At 33.0% G+C, this 17961-nt stretch overlaps 1 protein-coding gene across 1 annotated transcript in view; it reads left to right on the top strand.

Annotated features, from left to right (window-relative positions):
* The window catches only part of Slc13a1 (solute carrier family 13 member 1), a 71142-nt gene that overhangs the window by 20414 nt on the left and 32767 nt on the right, over nucleotides 1-17961 (top strand). Inside the window, exons 4-7 of the mRNA XM_076853523.1 lie at nucleotides 1638-1774; nucleotides 3862-4049; nucleotides 4683-4734; nucleotides 4816-4864. Coding sequence (XP_076709638.1) covers nucleotides 1638-1774; nucleotides 3862-4049; nucleotides 4683-4734; nucleotides 4816-4864 — 426 coding nt within the window. The remainder of the gene's footprint in view (nucleotides 1-1637; nucleotides 1775-3861; nucleotides 4050-4682; nucleotides 4735-4815; nucleotides 4865-17961) is intronic.

Below are 17961 nucleotides of genomic sequence, written 5' to 3'. Positions count from 1 at the left end.
CCTCATCTCCAACCTTTTTTAATCTTTATTCTGAGACAGGGCCTCACTAAGTTGCTGAGCCTGGCTTTGAATTCCAGATTCACCTGCCTCAGCCTCCCTACTCACTGGGATTACAGGCACTGAGCTGTGCCTGACTTATTTCACTTAATTTCCTCCAGTTCCATCCCTGTTTTCTAGCATTTATTTCTGTATCCTATGCTTTTACATTTTTTGTTGCCTGGCAAATACATTTTTAATGTTGAAGTAATAAATAAATAATATGAAAGTTAAATATAATTATGTGTTTTTTATTACCCAGTTACTATAAAATGTAAATGTACATGTATGTATATATATATATATATATACATGTATTTATATATACTTTGAAAAACATCAAAATTGGCATTCAATAAAATGTAAAGAATATGTCCACTTGTCTATTTTAAATTCTAAAGACTAATCAGCAATTTTTGCTCTTGGTTGAAACCAAGTCAGCTATACAAATACAATTAAAAATAGCAAAATTAACATCAGAATTGATTTTCCTTTGTGGTTTCTATCATTAGAACTCTCTCATTTCTTCTACTAGACATCATTAAATTTTTTAAGGATTCTTTTCTCTAGCAATCCTCTTCTTTCAGCATAGCTTTGTGCTTCAGTGCTGCCAAGCATCTCCTGAAATCAGTTCTTTTGAACACCAGCCCCTTGAGTTTCTTCAACTAAAAGTTTTAAAATAAATTTATTATAATTAAATAAGTTCAAAAAACTATGTGTCATACAATAGCCCATTTCATTGAAAGGTCTACAGAAAAGAAAACTGTGGTTTGTTAAAATTCTATATTTTTTTAAAACAGAATTCTTGAAAAAAAAATCATATACCTAACGTGTTTGGGGGCATTGCCACAAATGGTTGCTCAAAGATTCTGCTGATATTGCTAAACTCTGATTGATGTTACCTGAGAGTATCTTAAAATATTGGCCTTCATTTCAGGGTGTTTGTTTTGTAATGAATAATTTTGAAGTTCAAATCGTTCATAATATGAAGGAAGGACTCTGTAGTTATGACATAGTGGGTGATGGTGAGGACAATTGGGGCTGGGCATGGGGATACATGACTGTAATCCCAGCAGTAGGGAGGCTGAGGCAAGAGGATCCCAAATTAGAGGCCAGTCTCAGCAACTTAGTGAGGAACTATCTCCAAAAAATAAATAAATAAATAAATAAATAAATAAATAAATAAATAAAAACTGACTAGGGATGTGGTAAAGCATCCCCAGTACCAAGCAAACGTAAGAGGATATTTGAAGTTTGGTGGTGATTCAGGGATATGTAGGTGGGAGCTTGATTCAGGACTTTCCCAAATCTTAGTCATTGTCACTATACTATAAACATAAAAAATTAACTCCAGATTATAGATGGAGAAATAAATAGAAGCACTTGCATATGCTTTTTTTCTGTATATTTTTCTTGACAGAATTATTAATGGGTAAGAATGTAGAAGATATTTACATTTGTATTCAAACACATGTACATGTCTCAACAAAATAGAAAACTATTATTTGAAGGTCAAAGGAGCATCCCAACAATGGTTTTCTTGTGCAATGTTATTTTTTCCCCACCAATATTAATAATCATGAATTTAATTGTAATTTCAGGTGGCATCTGCTTATTTCAAAGACTTTCACCTGCTGCTAATTGGAGTCATCTGTTTAGCAACGTCAATAGAAAAATGGAATTTGCACAAGAGGATTGCTCTGAGGATGGTGATGATGGTGGGTGTGAACCCAGCACGGTAAGTACCGTGTTTACTCCTTCCAGTTCAACATGCTGAACAGACCATTTTGTGCAGATGACCAAATAAGTAATGCACATCCAGTCTCGCTTATGGGTTTTTTTCCTCTGCAAATATAAAAGTGATATAAAGTGTGCTTGAGTTGTAGGAGGGGAAGAAAACAACAACTCTCCTGTCACTGCAGGTCTAATTACAGTGAGCTTGGGATAAATGCACATAACTCTCTCACCTTAATGCACCATTGGAGTCAAAGATGAGAGAAGCCTTGAACTTCAACAGGCAAGATTGATAGACTTCAGAGGAGATTTTATTCCTATCTTGTTTATTTGTGATTACACATTCAGAACTTGTTCAAGAGTATCTTTTATCAACAGGGAGGATGTTATAAACCAAAGACAAAGACATTACTGACAAAATACAAATGTGTGCTGAAAAATTCCAAGGCGAACATTTTTTCTTTTAAAATCAACTATTGTAAAGTGAAACAATCAATTAAGAACATCCATCTATAGAATGCAAAATCACTCCTTTGACTGATTTTAGCCTTACTGAAATGACTGTTTTTTTATTAAATGAATTAGCTATTTTTATTTTATTCCATTTCCTGTTAAGCACATGAATGTAAACTAAAGAAAATTTCCAGTGTCAGAATCATTTGCATAGTGATATTTTGCTTGAAAGCCTTAGGTGATATTTTTCCTTTTCATCTTTCTTTGGAAAATAAGAAAGTTTTATTGACCTCCGTTGCATAATTCCTTCAAGGGCATAGCTGCGTCTTTGTTTATTATTTATGAAACAAATTGTTTTGCTAAATACAATTGATATACATATGTATATGTAATGTATATGTATATATATATATATAACTCATATCAAACAATTTGGAAAAAGTTACTTGAAATTGTATAACATATACATATATATGAAATGGTGGTCCATACCTCTTAGGTACTATAGAAGTGCATCTATTCTGGTCATTGCCCCAGAGCTGGGTAAAATGTACTGCCCAATAGGACAAAAGTCCTGTCCATTATGTCACTAAGTGGCTTTTCAATTTAAGGTGTTTTCACCAGAAGCTATTCCTCATATCAACCTGTTTATTTAAATAGGAAGATTGCAATCTAATAATACATGAATTAAAAGTAATTCTATTGTTTTTTTAATCATTTCTTACTTAAGTATATTTCTAAAAGTTTTTTTTCACTTTTTCTTTGATAAAGTAAAATAAATAGAAACACAGAAAACATTCATTAGACCTGAGTCGGAAGTATAGAACCTAATTGTTCTTGTAAATCTATTTTAAAAGAAAGTCAGAGAACAGTATAAATGGGTTCTGAATGAATTTTTAAGGCTTCCTTCTCAAAGGAGATCATGTTTTTTCCCAAGTGTGATGTTTTAAAATCCTAAGTCTTAGGTATGTTATGTTTAAGTATCAACTACTCTAAAAGAGAATATAATAAAGTCTGTTCCTGACAACAGGAAGGAATGCCAATTCAGGAAAGCTAAGTAACAGAATCTACAGAAAATTCTGCAACCTCATTTTAGCAAGTGACTTAACTATTTTCTCTATCATATATTATTGAACTAGAAGAGTAAATAAGGAAAGAGACGTTGTATAAATATCTCTCTCCTTGTTCTTGTATCCCCTTCACACACATACTAATAAAAAGATATATGCCAAAAAGATAAAAAGTAAGGGGTCCTAAATTCAAAAGTTGATTGCAATTCCATCTTACTTGTATCTGAAGGTGTCATCTGTAAAGAGTATTCATGTATTAGTGTAAAATTGCAAGCTGTTAGGCACATACCAACTTGCGGTTTGGTGTAAGTTTAGTGATTTTTTTTTCTGTTTTTCAGAGAAAGAATTTTTATAGTTCCCTAGGAGATAGATCCCTTGAAAACTCCACTCTTACATGTGTTTCTTTGATTTCTACCTATGTACTCAGCATTCACCCCCTGGGAGGAACCTTAACTTTCCATGTTTTGAAAAATTTAACTCTTAACTCCCAAGCAACTACTCTCTCTTACAATTAACTAAGAGCCTCTGGAGACAGAGCTGAGATCCATGTGACACTCTCTCCTTGCAGGCTGACCCTGGGATTCATGAGCAGCACTGCCCTCCTATCCATGTGGCTTAGCAACACCTCTACTACTGCCATGGTGATGCCCATCGTGGAAGCTGTGGCACAGCAGATCATCAGGGCTGAAGCAGAGGCAGAGGCCACTCAGATGACTTATTACAATGAATCTGCCAACCGTGTACTGGAAGTTGATGGTATCATGTTGATATGGCTGCAGTCATTTGGGCAATAGGCATACATTCAAGAATCATGGGTTATATTTTGAATTAACTAACCAAATATGCACAGTGTGAATTTAATCTTCCTCCTTCTATAGTCCCTAATATCTCTACAAAGAAATTACATTATGCAAATATTTTACCTTAAACTATTTGTTGAATTACTACTTTCTGGCAAAAAGAGGAAGAATGCCTTTTCTACTCTCCAGTCAATCCAATGAAACATTCTGTTGTGTCTCTCTCAGGAGACTTTCAGGTTAATTTTTTTTCCTTTCCTAAAATTACTTTACTGCTCAATATTGGCAGTCTTTAATTCCTACATTCTATTTGTATACAACAGCAAATATGACTGTGGCTATTTCTGGCTCTGATGAACTGTTTTTATGCAATGAAAAATGTAGGGAATGTTTGTGTTTCTAAAATACTTTTATAAGGTGAATTTGTTCATTTGTAATTTCTAGTAATAATTCCATTTTCTCATACACACACATGTGCACCCGCGCGTGCACAGACACACACACACACACACACACACACATACACACACACTTAAAAACCCAATGATAAACTCTCATTTAAATTGTTTTCCTTTTACTTAATGTTTTGCAGAAACTGTTATTGGACAAGAAACAAATAAGAAGAAAGAGAAAACAAAACCAAAGTAAAGAACATTGACATTTTGATTAGGATTTTCCAAATTATATTTTAATAAGATTATAAACAGGGCCAATTTATTTTTCAGATACAGTAATGATGCAGAGAAAGTTTCAAGCAAGATGGATATGGAAAAGGTATATGAATTTTGGTTCTTTCTAAATAATTATATATGAAATTACATTAGAGCTGTAGTTGTATAAAATACGTATTTTAAAACATGGTACTTGCTTCTTTGCCCCCAAAATACTTTGCCTGACTAAATCAAAGTGTGATCTGATGGTTTGGTAAGGCTTCAAGGATAGACTGAAATCATCATACAGATAGGAATCACTTTAGGCTCTGAAAATTAGTATCATTATTTTCTCTTTCTACTAGAATCAAAATGATGGCAGTTAGCAATGTAGTTTAAAGAAATAAAATTCTAGTCTCAGAATTTGTTTCATTTTCTTATGAAAATATTGTTGACCCAATAACCTGATTTTCATAAGGAGCGTTCTCATTGTTCCTGGTTATGAACTTTGAGCACTTCTGTTCATATAATTATAAATGATCACATAGTTTTAGTGTCTCCATTGCCACTAAAAAATTCAACACAGAACTCATGAGTTTTTTCTGTCAAATAAAGGTGAAAGAGTCATACCCATTCTAGATATTAAAGGAAGGAAGGCAATCTTTGTAAACTATCCCATAGAATTTCTTTCCCAGAATAGATCAATAAGAAAGTAGGTTACTAGGTTGCACTGGGAGCAATATATCTTGAGACCACTGTAAAATAATCCTGCAAAGAAATAGTCCTGCAGTAACCATGGCATTAGGAATAGAAGAGTGGGGCATATGTTTCATCCTCAGGCTATCATGCATTATCATGCAGCTCAATAGGGAAAAAACAAAAACAAAAACAAAACACTCTCCTAGTTTACAGAAATCTTCAAGGAAAGAGCAATTTCTATATAAAGAGAAAATACACACAAAGATTAGTTTTAAGTCATTAGTTACATGTAGATTAAGGATTTTTAAAGAGGCAAATTGCAAATATACTTATTAAAACATTGTTATAATTAGGGATAGAAGTAATTCTTTTAAATAATTAAAAAATCAATAGTCAGCCAGGTATGTCTCAAAATAATGCAATGGAAGTGCACTTCAAAAACTATCCTGAAAATTGGCAAGCCTGAGCAGAAAGAATATTTATGTACTCTGTAACTTTCTTGTGGTCACCTTTAGAAAGCTAGGACACTTTCTGGCAGGACACTTAAACTTTGAGTCAAAGTCCTTTAAATGTGATTTCATATTCAATTCTGTCCAGAGAATTGTAGGATGGTTTGCTGATGAAAAGGCCCACTCTATTGTAAGCAGCTAAGGATCTAGTGGCAAATATGGGCTTCCAACACAAGTCTGACATAAACTCCACAACAGAGACTTGCACAGAGGCCAAGCTTGTCAGAAGCAGGAGAATCAGTTCAATCTGAGCACACTGTGAAGACCCGGGGTCTGAGAAAATGATAGTGTGTGCAAGAGGAGGAATGCAAACCTCATGAGAACAGGCACATGGATACTTTGCACTGTGGTAGACCCTAGCATATTCTATTGCCTGACACAGAGAAGGTACTCAATAGATATTTACCAATGAATGATTAAGTGAATGCAAAACATGAGGAAAGGAATTGACATTCTCATCAGAGGGTACACCTCATTCAAAGACCCAACTCCGTAGACAGTTGGCTTTCCAGACATCTCTTCTACAGGGGCACTAGAGGTGATTAGCTGCTGTGTTGAGTCCAGTGGTTAAAGAGATTGGCTAGTTTAAGGATTACTCTTCATGCAATGCAAAGAAGTTTTACAGTTCATTTTATGGGAAATAGGGAGCCTGGTAGATGGTGGGCAGCATACAACATCTGCCTTTGGGAATCTCACTCTGCTAACACTGTTCACGGCAAGGGGGTATGAGCTCCTGAGCTTTTTGATTAATCAGGCACTTGGGATGAGAAAGAAAGGTGTTGGAGATGCCTCCATTGTTCTAATGGAACTAACTTTTCCATGGAGAATGGTAAGATAATTTGGGTGCATTTTAGGTAATGAAGATTTGATATCCAAATTAAGGAGTGGAAACCAAAACTAAATGCTGATCCTACACTTTTTCTAGTACCCAGTATTTAAAAATTAAGCTTTATATAAAAGGAAAATTAAAGGACCTTTTTTTTTTTTTGCTCTTAGAAAACTGGTTTTAAGAACTTGCACAAAAGGACTCTTTTATATATAGTACTTTAAGATATGTCTTGATTTCTTAGCAATTATAACTCTCTTTTAGGAATAAACATATATGATTATGTTGTGATTATAACGAACTGCACCTGTTCTCTGCCAGGTTTACTAGGTAATTGAACACTATGAGATTATATGGAAGAAACTGCAATTTATCTAACTAAAAAATATAAGGGACATTTACATTTATATGTTTGGTCTCCTGTCATCTTGGAGTAGGTAGGTTAGCAAAATAAAACCTCTGTAGTTTCACTTTGAACTTGACCTACAGGCCAAAGAAGATCTAAATATTACTTCCTGTTGGGGTTGAGTGATTTAAAGTATATTTCAACAATGAGACACAATATGTAAAGCTTAGATTTATTTTTTTTAAATAATTTGCACCATTTTGCCATGTTCCTTCCAAAAAAGATGAATTTGATTTCTAATGAAAACTATAATTATTCATTGAATCCCTATTTGTTTAGTACAAAATTAAGAATATTTCTTTAATCCAAATCATTGAACAAATCCAATTAAAGAAACCCAAGATGACCAGTAATCTTACTTCATTTTTTAAAGCTATATTTCCTTCCAAGGACAATAGTATACACACTGATCCATATGAAATTTGTTATGTAGTAAATAGGAAGTTCCTAATAATTTCAAAAAAAATAAGAATTGCTCTGAAATAAATTTTAAGTCTATAATAATATTGGTGAAAAATATTTACATTTAACATTTGCTCAAGTGCTTCCTTGTCAACAAGGCCTGCTCTAACTTCCCTGTTTCACTGTAGTTGCTATATCTGACACCCCTCCTCCTAATCCTCTGACTCCCTTCTTTTTCTAAAGCTTGTATCTATCCCCTTCTTATAAAATGTATAATTTGCTTAATTTTTATTTATTTTTTAATTTATTGTTTTCTTCACCAAAACACAAGATTTAGAGTGGTAGAGAATTTGTTTATTTATTATATATCTCAAATATCTGGAAAAGTACATGACATAAATAAACTTTTAGTAAATAATTGCTTAGTAAGTCAATAATTTTAGATATTTTCTCTAATTGCAATTAACCATGCAAGATATATATGTATATCTGCAGATATACATATTTATGTACATACATACACACACACACACACACACACACACACACACACACATATATATATATATATATATATATATATATATATATATATATATATAAACTATAATAAGAAAAGAAGTAAATAGATAAAGGTTTAAAGATAAAATTATGGCATGAGCCACAATTAATTTCATTGTAGGTGGAAAGATAAAAAATGGTTTGGAGCTAAAATTTGTCTCCCTGAAAATTCTTGTCAATAGAACTACAGAGTTCTCATGTAGATGATAGAGGTGAAAATTTGCTGCCACTTTTACGCTAAAGGTGGTAATAATCATGTGTTACTGTTGAAGATGATAGATATTCAGTAGTCCCTCAGATTCCTGGAAGTGATTTAGAAGCATTTCTAAGAATTACATTCCTATGCTGCACATAAAAAGAGATATTTTCCAGGATCCACCAACTTCTCTCACTGAACATTAACAGGACTCCCTACTGGTATCTAAAATAAAAGTGGTGGGTAGATATAGATGCATTGTCCATCAATCCTATATTACTCTCTGAACATAGCTGAAATGTTTTTAGAGAGGAAAAGGAACTGGGAAAGGAAAGGATGACCTCAAAAGGACACTAACTGTACCTGGGGAAATCTATTTGTTAGGTTCCAATAGGCAGCTAGATCAACCATCATTCAAATGGTTTCCATGAGAAATGAGCTCTAGGTATCAAAAATCAATTCACAGTTACAAAAAAAGGAATCGAGTTACTAGTTCTTTCCCTCACAAATAAGTCTTAGTATTATTCAAAGAGACACCTCAGAATTTTACTCTAGCTCAATGTCTAAACCTCCAGGCATCTTCAAATGAAACAACCTAGAAAATCAGTATGCTTTTAATGAAAAATCTGAGATAATTATTTTTCATTCATTTAATATAATTTGCTGTTCCTCAAAGGGAAAGGTTCAAAGAAAAAAATTCTTACAACAAATTTCAGCTTGTTTTGAATTAAATGTGTTTATTTGGGAGTGAAAATGCTTATTGCAAGAATTCAAAGGGTCTGGTAAGTACAGCAGTGAGCATGTTTCTTAATATTAAGAATGAGAGACATTAGTTTCACCAAATAAGGAGACAGCAATTCTAGAACATCAGACCCTTAGAACAAATATGAAAAAAATATTTTAGCTTGGATTACAGAGGTACTATAGCCAATTTTTTTTTTTCCTGATTACTCTTCCTTTTTCCTAGATTGGGTGAAATTCAGTGTCAAAGTCAGTGTTAGTGCCACTCAGTCTTCTCTAGACACTCTTTAGATGTCTTCTTTTACTCATCTAAATCATGTTGTTCAGAGACAGTATTTATAGAAGAGATAATCCAGAAAGGGAAGACGACTCCCCGACACTTTTAGGAAGCACAGCAGCAGTTCACAGATGAGACCTCTCTTCAAATTTCTATTTGTCTGAAGTCAAAGTCCTAATTCCATTGATGGCAATACTTCATTGTGTTACCACAACAATTTTTATTAAAGAAATTATTGACTGTTGATAATATTTTTTCTCTCATGTATCTTTAGTTTTATGAATTACAAAAATGTAGTTCTTCACATTCTATGTTGTTGAAATATTATCTGGCCAATAGCATGAGCATGTTGGAAGCATTCATACTTTAATTTATCTATACTATAAACATCCCACCTTACATAACTTGTTTGAATACTTTATGTCATTTCTTGAAAACCTCACCAGTGTGTTCCTATGCATCTTCCAGAGGTGTTTTTTTAAAGGAATATATTTATTTTGCTCTCAAATTTTTATGTATTTTTATTATGAAATATTTCATAACTATGCACATTGTAAAACATAACAGTATTTTTAAAAAGCATAGTGAATGAAATGGTCATATACCACAATTCAGTTTAAGAAATAGAACATAACAATTTCTAGAAATCTCCATGAGCCTTTATCTGATTCCATTTCCTTCCACACACAATCACCTCCACATCCTTGCAAAGATAGCTACCGTCCAAAATTTTGCATTAATCATTCTCTTGCTTGGGTGTTTTTTTGGGGGGCGGGGGGGTTGTTATTAAGGGTGTGGATTTTTCCATGGCAACAAATACTCAAAAGATCAAGAGTGTCAAATAGCTAGAAATGGGCTGTTATGGTGGCTCCATAATCTGGAATACCATGGCTCTTTCTGTTTGTACTCTACAACCCTCATTATTGAACCCTTTGGTCCAAGATATTTGTGCTATCTCTCTCCATCTATTTAGTATTACGGCTAACGGAACCAGCAAAGATGAAAGTACAGAGCATATATAGTTATAATTTATTTTATTATTCATCTGGTTTTAGGAATATTCAGATTTTCTACTTCTGTTTGAATTAGTTGCAATTTTCTAGGAATTCATGCAAAATACCTGGTTATCTCTTATATCTACTTATTTATTTAATATATTTAGTACTTATGTATTATTTTTACTTGTGCTTCTAAGCATTTTACTCAAGTAATCTTTCCAAAAATATTTTTATTTTATTAATCTTGCAAATCTTGTCCAAGAGTCAGAATGTACTTCAGAGAGTGTCTTTTGGTGTTAAACTCTTGTCTAATAGAAAGATCTTTATGATTTTCAAAAACTTTTTTGTGTGGTTATGAAGTTCTAGATTGCCTAATATTTTCTTTCTACATTGAGATATATTTCCATTGGCTTTTTTTCCTCCTGTGAAAAATCAGCAAGCTATCAGTTAAAGAATTACTCCTTTGTAAGCAATCTTTTCTCATTGATTAAAGAGTTATGTGCGTGCTCTAGAATTTCATTTTGACATACCTAAAAATACATTCCTTCTGACTCTGTTTATTGATCTCTTCCAATAATTCTTAAGAAGTCTCAAGTGTCATTTTTCAATATTCAATTTCCTGGTTTTCCTTATTCCTTCCCTCTAGCTTCCAATTAAATCCATATTAAGTTTTCTCACTTTATCTTCTAAGATTACTGACATCTCTTTTTATTTTCTTTCTCCTTGTCTTGCTGGATTGAATTATGGATAATAATTTAGGATTTATCTTCCAGTTCAGTAATTTGATCTGAAGCTATTTCTATTTCATTTTGAGTAGTCACTAAGTGTTTAAATTCCATTTGCCTCTTTTTAAGATGTGCTTGATTATTTCACAATCTCTTTCTCTATGCTAATATTTTCAATCCCTTCTCCAAATTAATTAGTAATAGATTTATTTACTTATGTTCTGCATCTAGTAACTTTAGCAACCATTGTCCTCATTGGTTTCTCTCTTTGGCTATTTTTATTTTCTTATCGTTTTCATTTTATTGTCTTATTTTCTTGAGTGTTTTGTGCTAGTTGAAATGCTAGGTTTTTAAAAAATTTCTATGGAAATTATTGAAGTTTGGGATTGCAACTGCTTATAAAAGTTCGCCACTTTATGCTAAAAGCCGTGCCCATATTTAGGAATTTTCAGAGGACTTTATATTTTCCCTTAACTCAGTCTGGCATTTTATTGCTCTCTATTTCTACAAGGGATGGCAACTTTGTGAATGTTTTCCCATATGATTCCTCCCCACTCAGTTGACCTTGGGCATTATCCTCCATTGCAATTTTTTTTTTTTTGCAACAATATAAACTGAAACCCTCACATGTAAACCTGACTTATCACTTCTTTATTTTAAATTGCCTAGTTGTACTTTATTTGTAGTCAAAACAGATTCCTTACTTTTGTATTAGTTCAGTGATGCATTTTAGGAAATTATTTTAATGTTTTAAATAGCATTTTGTTTAACAAGGAATTTGATTTGTCATATGATGAATCAACAAATCTGCTATATTGTCTATATTAAACCGTTTCAGTCAGTTTTACCACTATAGAAATAACAAGGTTTTTTTGAATGTGTTTGTGTGTGTGTGTGTGTGTGTGTGTGTGCGCGCGCATGTGCTTGCGTGCTTAGTCAAGAAACTGCAAAGGAAGCTTCTGAATAGTTAACATTTAGGGTAATACCATTTTGTAAATCAATCCTTGATTTAATGATTTTTCATCACTGCTGAAAGAAATAATACTTTTTATGAAGAGTTTTTATGCCTTGATGCTAAATTTTAAATATCTTAGTTTATCCTACTCTTACTATATAAGCTGATATCCCAATTCACCATATGTCACATAGTTCTTTAATAACTAAAATAACTAAAAATATAAAATATAAAATAAATAACATGATATACAAATATAAAAATGTCAAGATAAAATAGATGTAAATCCTATCCCAAAGAGTGTCCTTGATCATTTAAATTTTATTACAGCTCCTCTGTGTTGTTCAGGTTATTACTGAACAGATCTCCACTGGATCTTCATCAAGAGCTCACACAAGAGTAAGGGAAGAATCCTCTCTTAGGTTTTCTCACACTTCAGTTACGTATTAATTTCATTCTGTGGTTTTGTCAGAGAAAGTATATCCTTATAGAAATTATTTGCAAGCCTTATGCATTTTATGGGAAGACTGATTTAATTAGAAGTAATTAACATAATCTGATATCCACTTAACTGAGCACATGGAAATTCAATATTGCAAACAAGGGAGACAGGATCCCAATGTCTCAATATCTGTGCACTATGGAGCTCTATGCATTCCTCCCTTTATTCTTTACATCATCCACCAACATGTGAACCTACCATAAAGACACCAAGGTCAATCTGTGCATTAATTATTAGTAAAGATTTAGTCAACTTCTTGTTTTTAAAATAAAAATATACATGTTGCATTTTCCATTAGGATGGTTAATTAAACAGGCCCATTTACCTCCACATTATTCCGAGTGTCCATTAATATAAGAACAAATAGACTATTTTAAGTCACAATCACAATTAGAGAAGAGATGGCAACGGAATCATTTTGGAAATTAAAAAGTAAAAATATGGGTGGAAAAATATTCAGTTATCCAGGGACATAAATACTAGTTCAGTAGTAAAGAAACCCAATAAGTAATCCAGTTTACATAGAAGCTGCTTTCAAAGTTTTCAAAATTTGCTTATGAAGCAGTTAAATCCCTACATGTCTTCCTAAATTCTACATGGATACCAATCCTCCTCCTCCACCAAACAAAAGTCTAATCTTTAGACATTACAAAAAAGGGTGAGGAGAACCAGACAGCGTTCTGGGTCCAGGAAGGATGTCACAATAACACATGGGGCTCTGAGTGAGGGCTCATTTGCTGAATGTCATGAACCCTATCTTCTACTCCGCTACTCCTGGTAGCAGGTCAATGCCCTCAAGGTGTCGGCAGGCAGCAGACCAGAAGAGTCTTCCCTGAGGAATGCACTCGGCACCAGAGAAATAATAAAAACAGTATACTGACATTAGAATTTTTCAAAAAACAGTCCAGTCAGACAATATCACAGTGAAGTTTATAGCCAACAAATCCCAAAACACATGTGCAGTGTCTCAAAGCAACTTTTCACTGCCTTAAATATGGGCGAAAATTCTTGGATACCTGAAAAAAGCCTCAGGCATGAAAGATAGAGTCCTAAACAAACAAAAAGGAAACAGCTACTTGCAGGAAATGTATGCAAGAAGATGAACACTTGAGAAAAGAAAATATCATTATTCTATGCAGAGAAGTAAACAAATTGCTATCATAAAATACAAATAGCATTCTACAAAAGAAACAAGAAGACAAAAATATAAAATAAATAACAAGATATAGAAATATTAAAAAGTCAAGATGTAAAAATCATAAATGGAAAATTCAGTAGACAAAAATAGGGAGAAATAAGATTAAGAAAATAATAGGAGTTTTAGGTAAAGAACAGAGAAAATAGAAGATAGATTGAAAATGCATGAAATTTTCCACTATAAAGAATACAAATTTTATCATTAAAGGCCTACTGGGTGTCTGTAGCATGCCTGAAATGGACTCACACAGGGGAAGGTGTAAATGAACTTTGAACTTTCAGAATACTATGGGTAGAGAGATGATCCTAAAAACTTTAAAAAGAGGGGAAAAAACTGATTCCTTTAAAAAGATTAAAAATACAAATGACTGAATACTTCTCTGCCCAACACTGGAAAATCAGAGACAGTAGGAAAAAAAAAGCCTTTAAAATCCTGAGTTACATTTATTTCCAGCCTATAATCAATATGCAGCTAAAGTAGCTACCATCTATGTAGGTTTTTGCTATTCTCGAGGGTGGCAAGAGGGAGAAATGACAAACTTTAGGCAATGCATGGAAACTCTGGAAGGAATGTTGCCCAGTCAATGAAATTTATAGACTATTTGATGAGGTTAAAGTATCCTATCACCTGATTGCTTTCAGAGAAATCTAAACAACAAGGGAATGTCTGAGACTGATCTAGTGGTATGCACTTAAAAAACTAAGGAAGTGAGGGAGAGAACAGGAAAATTTACACAAACAAGCACAAACAATATTACTTGTGGATTTTAATAGCACTCTAGACAACACACTGAAGCACTGTACTCTGCTGTAAGCAAAAATCATGATACTGCTATAATGTTCTAAAGATGGACATATAAAAATTCATTGAGTGAAGGAAGCTCTGAAAGAATGTAAATTCTCACCATCTAAGATAGTGGAAAATTAATTGTTATGCTGCAACTGAGAAATGAAGATATGTCACATGTGAATACTATTAAAGTAAATGCAAATAAATATCCAAAAATATCAAGAAGTTAATTTTGGCAAGGAGAAAATAGTTAGCAGGAACTTATGTCTTTTCCAATTATTCCTTCATAATTATTTAAACTATAACTAGAAGCCTTAATGTTTTCATATTACACTCACCCCAGAGAATTATATTTTATAGCCCCATGGAGACCACTTATTTTGCCCATGCTGATTCACATGTGCATTTTTAGCACCAAGGTTGGAAATGTGTAACTTGCCACTGAAATCTGCAATTATGGCCACCAGGTGGCAAAAGTGAGTTATAACTGGGCCTGCGGGATTTCTGTTCTGACATATCTGTGTAATGATGTCATAGGATCTGCATTTGGTCATGTCCTAGTCAAAATATTTTCAGTTACTTGGAAAATGTGGAAGGCATACTTGAAAAGTCTTGGATGTCACATATTTGCACGGAAGAATTAAAGAGTGGCTGAATTGGAATTGAATTAAAACATAGTAGGTTACGATTGTGGTAAATAAGTATAAAATGTGGTCTTACAAGTAGAGTTTAAAACTTACGTAAATAAAGAGTCTTCTAGAAGGCAAAATAGTAGCAGAGAAAAATCACTGAGAGGGAACTCATAAAAAGGAACTTTGGCTTCAAATGTGCTATAACTAGTCTCATATTATTCTCCTGAAAACTTAGTTTTTTTGTACCAGGTCTTCTCTAAATACCTATCTACTGTAAAGTCTGAGATTCTTTTACATGTTGATAAATGCTTTTTTATGGTTGTACAAGATACAAAATATATCAAGATCAAATACCCATTGCATGATTAAGAAATAACTATTGGAGCCCAGTGCGGCAGCACAGGCCTATGATCCCAGGGGCTCAGGAAGCTGAGACAAGTAGATTGCAAATTCAAAGCCAGTCTCAGCAATTTAGTGAGGTACTTAGCAACTCAGTGAGACCCTGTCTCTAAATAAAATATTTAAAAAGGGCTGAGGATGTTGCTCGATGGTTAAGCATCCCTGGGTTCAATCCCCAGTATCAAAAAAAGTAAAGAAAGAAAGAAAGAAAAGAAAAAGAAAGAAAAGAAACAACTATTGGAAATATTTTGACATATATATTTCATTTTAGCCTTATTTCTAGTATGTGGATATATTTTTTGTCTTTAAAAAATTACATTCTGTATATTGAATTTCTCAAAAGTCTCCTTACATATTGCATGAACACTGTTCCTTTCATAATATACCTATGGCAATGTCCTTCTAGGATAAAATGCATACATACACACACACACCAACACACATATACATGCATAGGTGCACAACAGATTCCTTCTCTACTTCCCAAGAAAAGTAGTGACTATTTAATTTCCTGGTATCTGCCTACATGTGTCCTCAGGGTCAGGGTCTAAGTTTCTATTCCAAATAATTTATTCCAACCTGTTCTTGGGATGGGGCAAAGCCCTTTGTCTTAGGTCAAAACCCCTGTCCGAGCAGAAGACTAAAGACTAATTTGCTGTAAAACCTTACCTCTGTTTTTTTTTTTTTCCCTGTAATTTCTGCATCACTAGCTACTCAAATAGTGGCTCATCTCAGGCTTTCCTGAAAGCTGTATTTTTTGGCTCGTTGCTCTTTACTGCTATTCTCAATCTTTACCCCTTGCTTCATTGTCATCTCTTCAACTAGTTGAGCTCAGCAATCACATGTCCTTGGCAAATATAGTAATAAATTCAAATGTAAGAGACTTTTGTTTATTGCCAACATATTAAACTGTTCATCTTCAATTCCACCTCAAAAAACACCTCCTCTTAACCTTAAATTTGCATTATTTTTTTAATGTTTCCATTTACTATGGAATTTGAATTTACTCTACATTTTAATGCCTGCTTTAATCATACATATTTGCATAAACATCAATTCATGTGCAGTAGCATTAATGTGCATTAATCATGTATTAAAGATGTTTGTATAGAAAAAAAGTATGGTAAATCCATAAGGAATTAATTATTTTCTGTTTTGATTTGTTTTGTATCTGTCATTTTAATCATGTTTTTTTTTGTGTGTATGCATGCAAATATTTGCAGCTATGCTTTTATATTAAATTCAATTTTTCTTAAACTATATTTTTATAAGTTATAATATGTCAATGAGAAATTATATACACATTACCTTTTAAATGTCCTTTCTTATCAATTCAATAATGTTCAAATTATGCATCACTTTCTGATTTGTGATTGATGTCTTTCCTATAGCAAAATATTTAATATGTAAGTGCTAAATTTCATTTGTCATATTGTATCACTTATAAAAAATTTTTAAACTTATTTTGCCATTCTATTTACATACCAGCTTTGCAAGTTTTTAATGGAAATTTGTATCACATGGCAAATATAAATCATTCCCATGTAGAAAATATAAGGCAAATGTAGACATTAGTAAATTTATTCCTTTTGGATGAAGAGTAGATACCTTTGGGGTTGACCTTTAAGTTAATTAAAAAGTAAATTACAATCCAAAGTACCATACCCTGTAATGCTAAATGCCATTCCCACACCCATGATGACTTTTAGGGAGTAGTAATTTTTTCCTTATCGTGATTTTGCCAAAAGATTTTACTGTGGAAACTTTGCAGAAACATGCTTATCTGTATGGAGCAGAGCAGTGATTCTGTTCATCCTCCAGAAAAGAGAAACTTTCACTCCTTTGTCAGGCATGTAAATTGGTGTGATCATTATGAAAAATACTATAAATCTTCCTCAAAATATTAAAAATAGTATTACCATATGGTCCAGCAATACCACTTCTGGATATCCAAGAGAAATTAAATCAATATTGCAAAGAAATATCTGCACTTCACATTCTTTATAGTACTATTCTCAATAGCCAAGATACAGAAACAACTTCTTAACTGATGAATGGCTGAAGAGAGAGAATGTAGTCTGGGTTAGTGTGACAACCTCCTCCTTATGGGTTTCCTTGTCCCAATTCTTGCACACTTCAGACCTTTTCTTCATACTACAGCCTTAAAATGTATTTAAAGTACATATTAACACCCACATACACACATGCACAAGACAACAAGTGTTCATAAATTTCTTAAAGACATTTTGGATTTTTGCAAGGTTGCAGTATGTGCAGCAGGTCTGAAATAGGTAAAGATTCATGCAAGAAGTTTCATAAAGACTTTACTTGAATAACCTCGGTCAGGTAGCAGTAGAAATAGAGAAAACTAGACAGAGTCCCTGCATATTTATGCAGATAAAATTG

The sequence above is a fragment of the Callospermophilus lateralis genome, chromosome 1, assembly GCF_048772815.1.
Source record: "Callospermophilus lateralis isolate mCalLat2 chromosome 1, mCalLat2.hap1, whole genome shotgun sequence".
In the NCBI taxonomy this organism is placed as follows: Eukaryota; Metazoa; Chordata; class Mammalia; order Rodentia; family Sciuridae; genus Callospermophilus; species Callospermophilus lateralis.
Note: the sequence above shows the minus strand (reverse complement) of the source record. Positions and strands in the feature narration are given on the sequence as shown.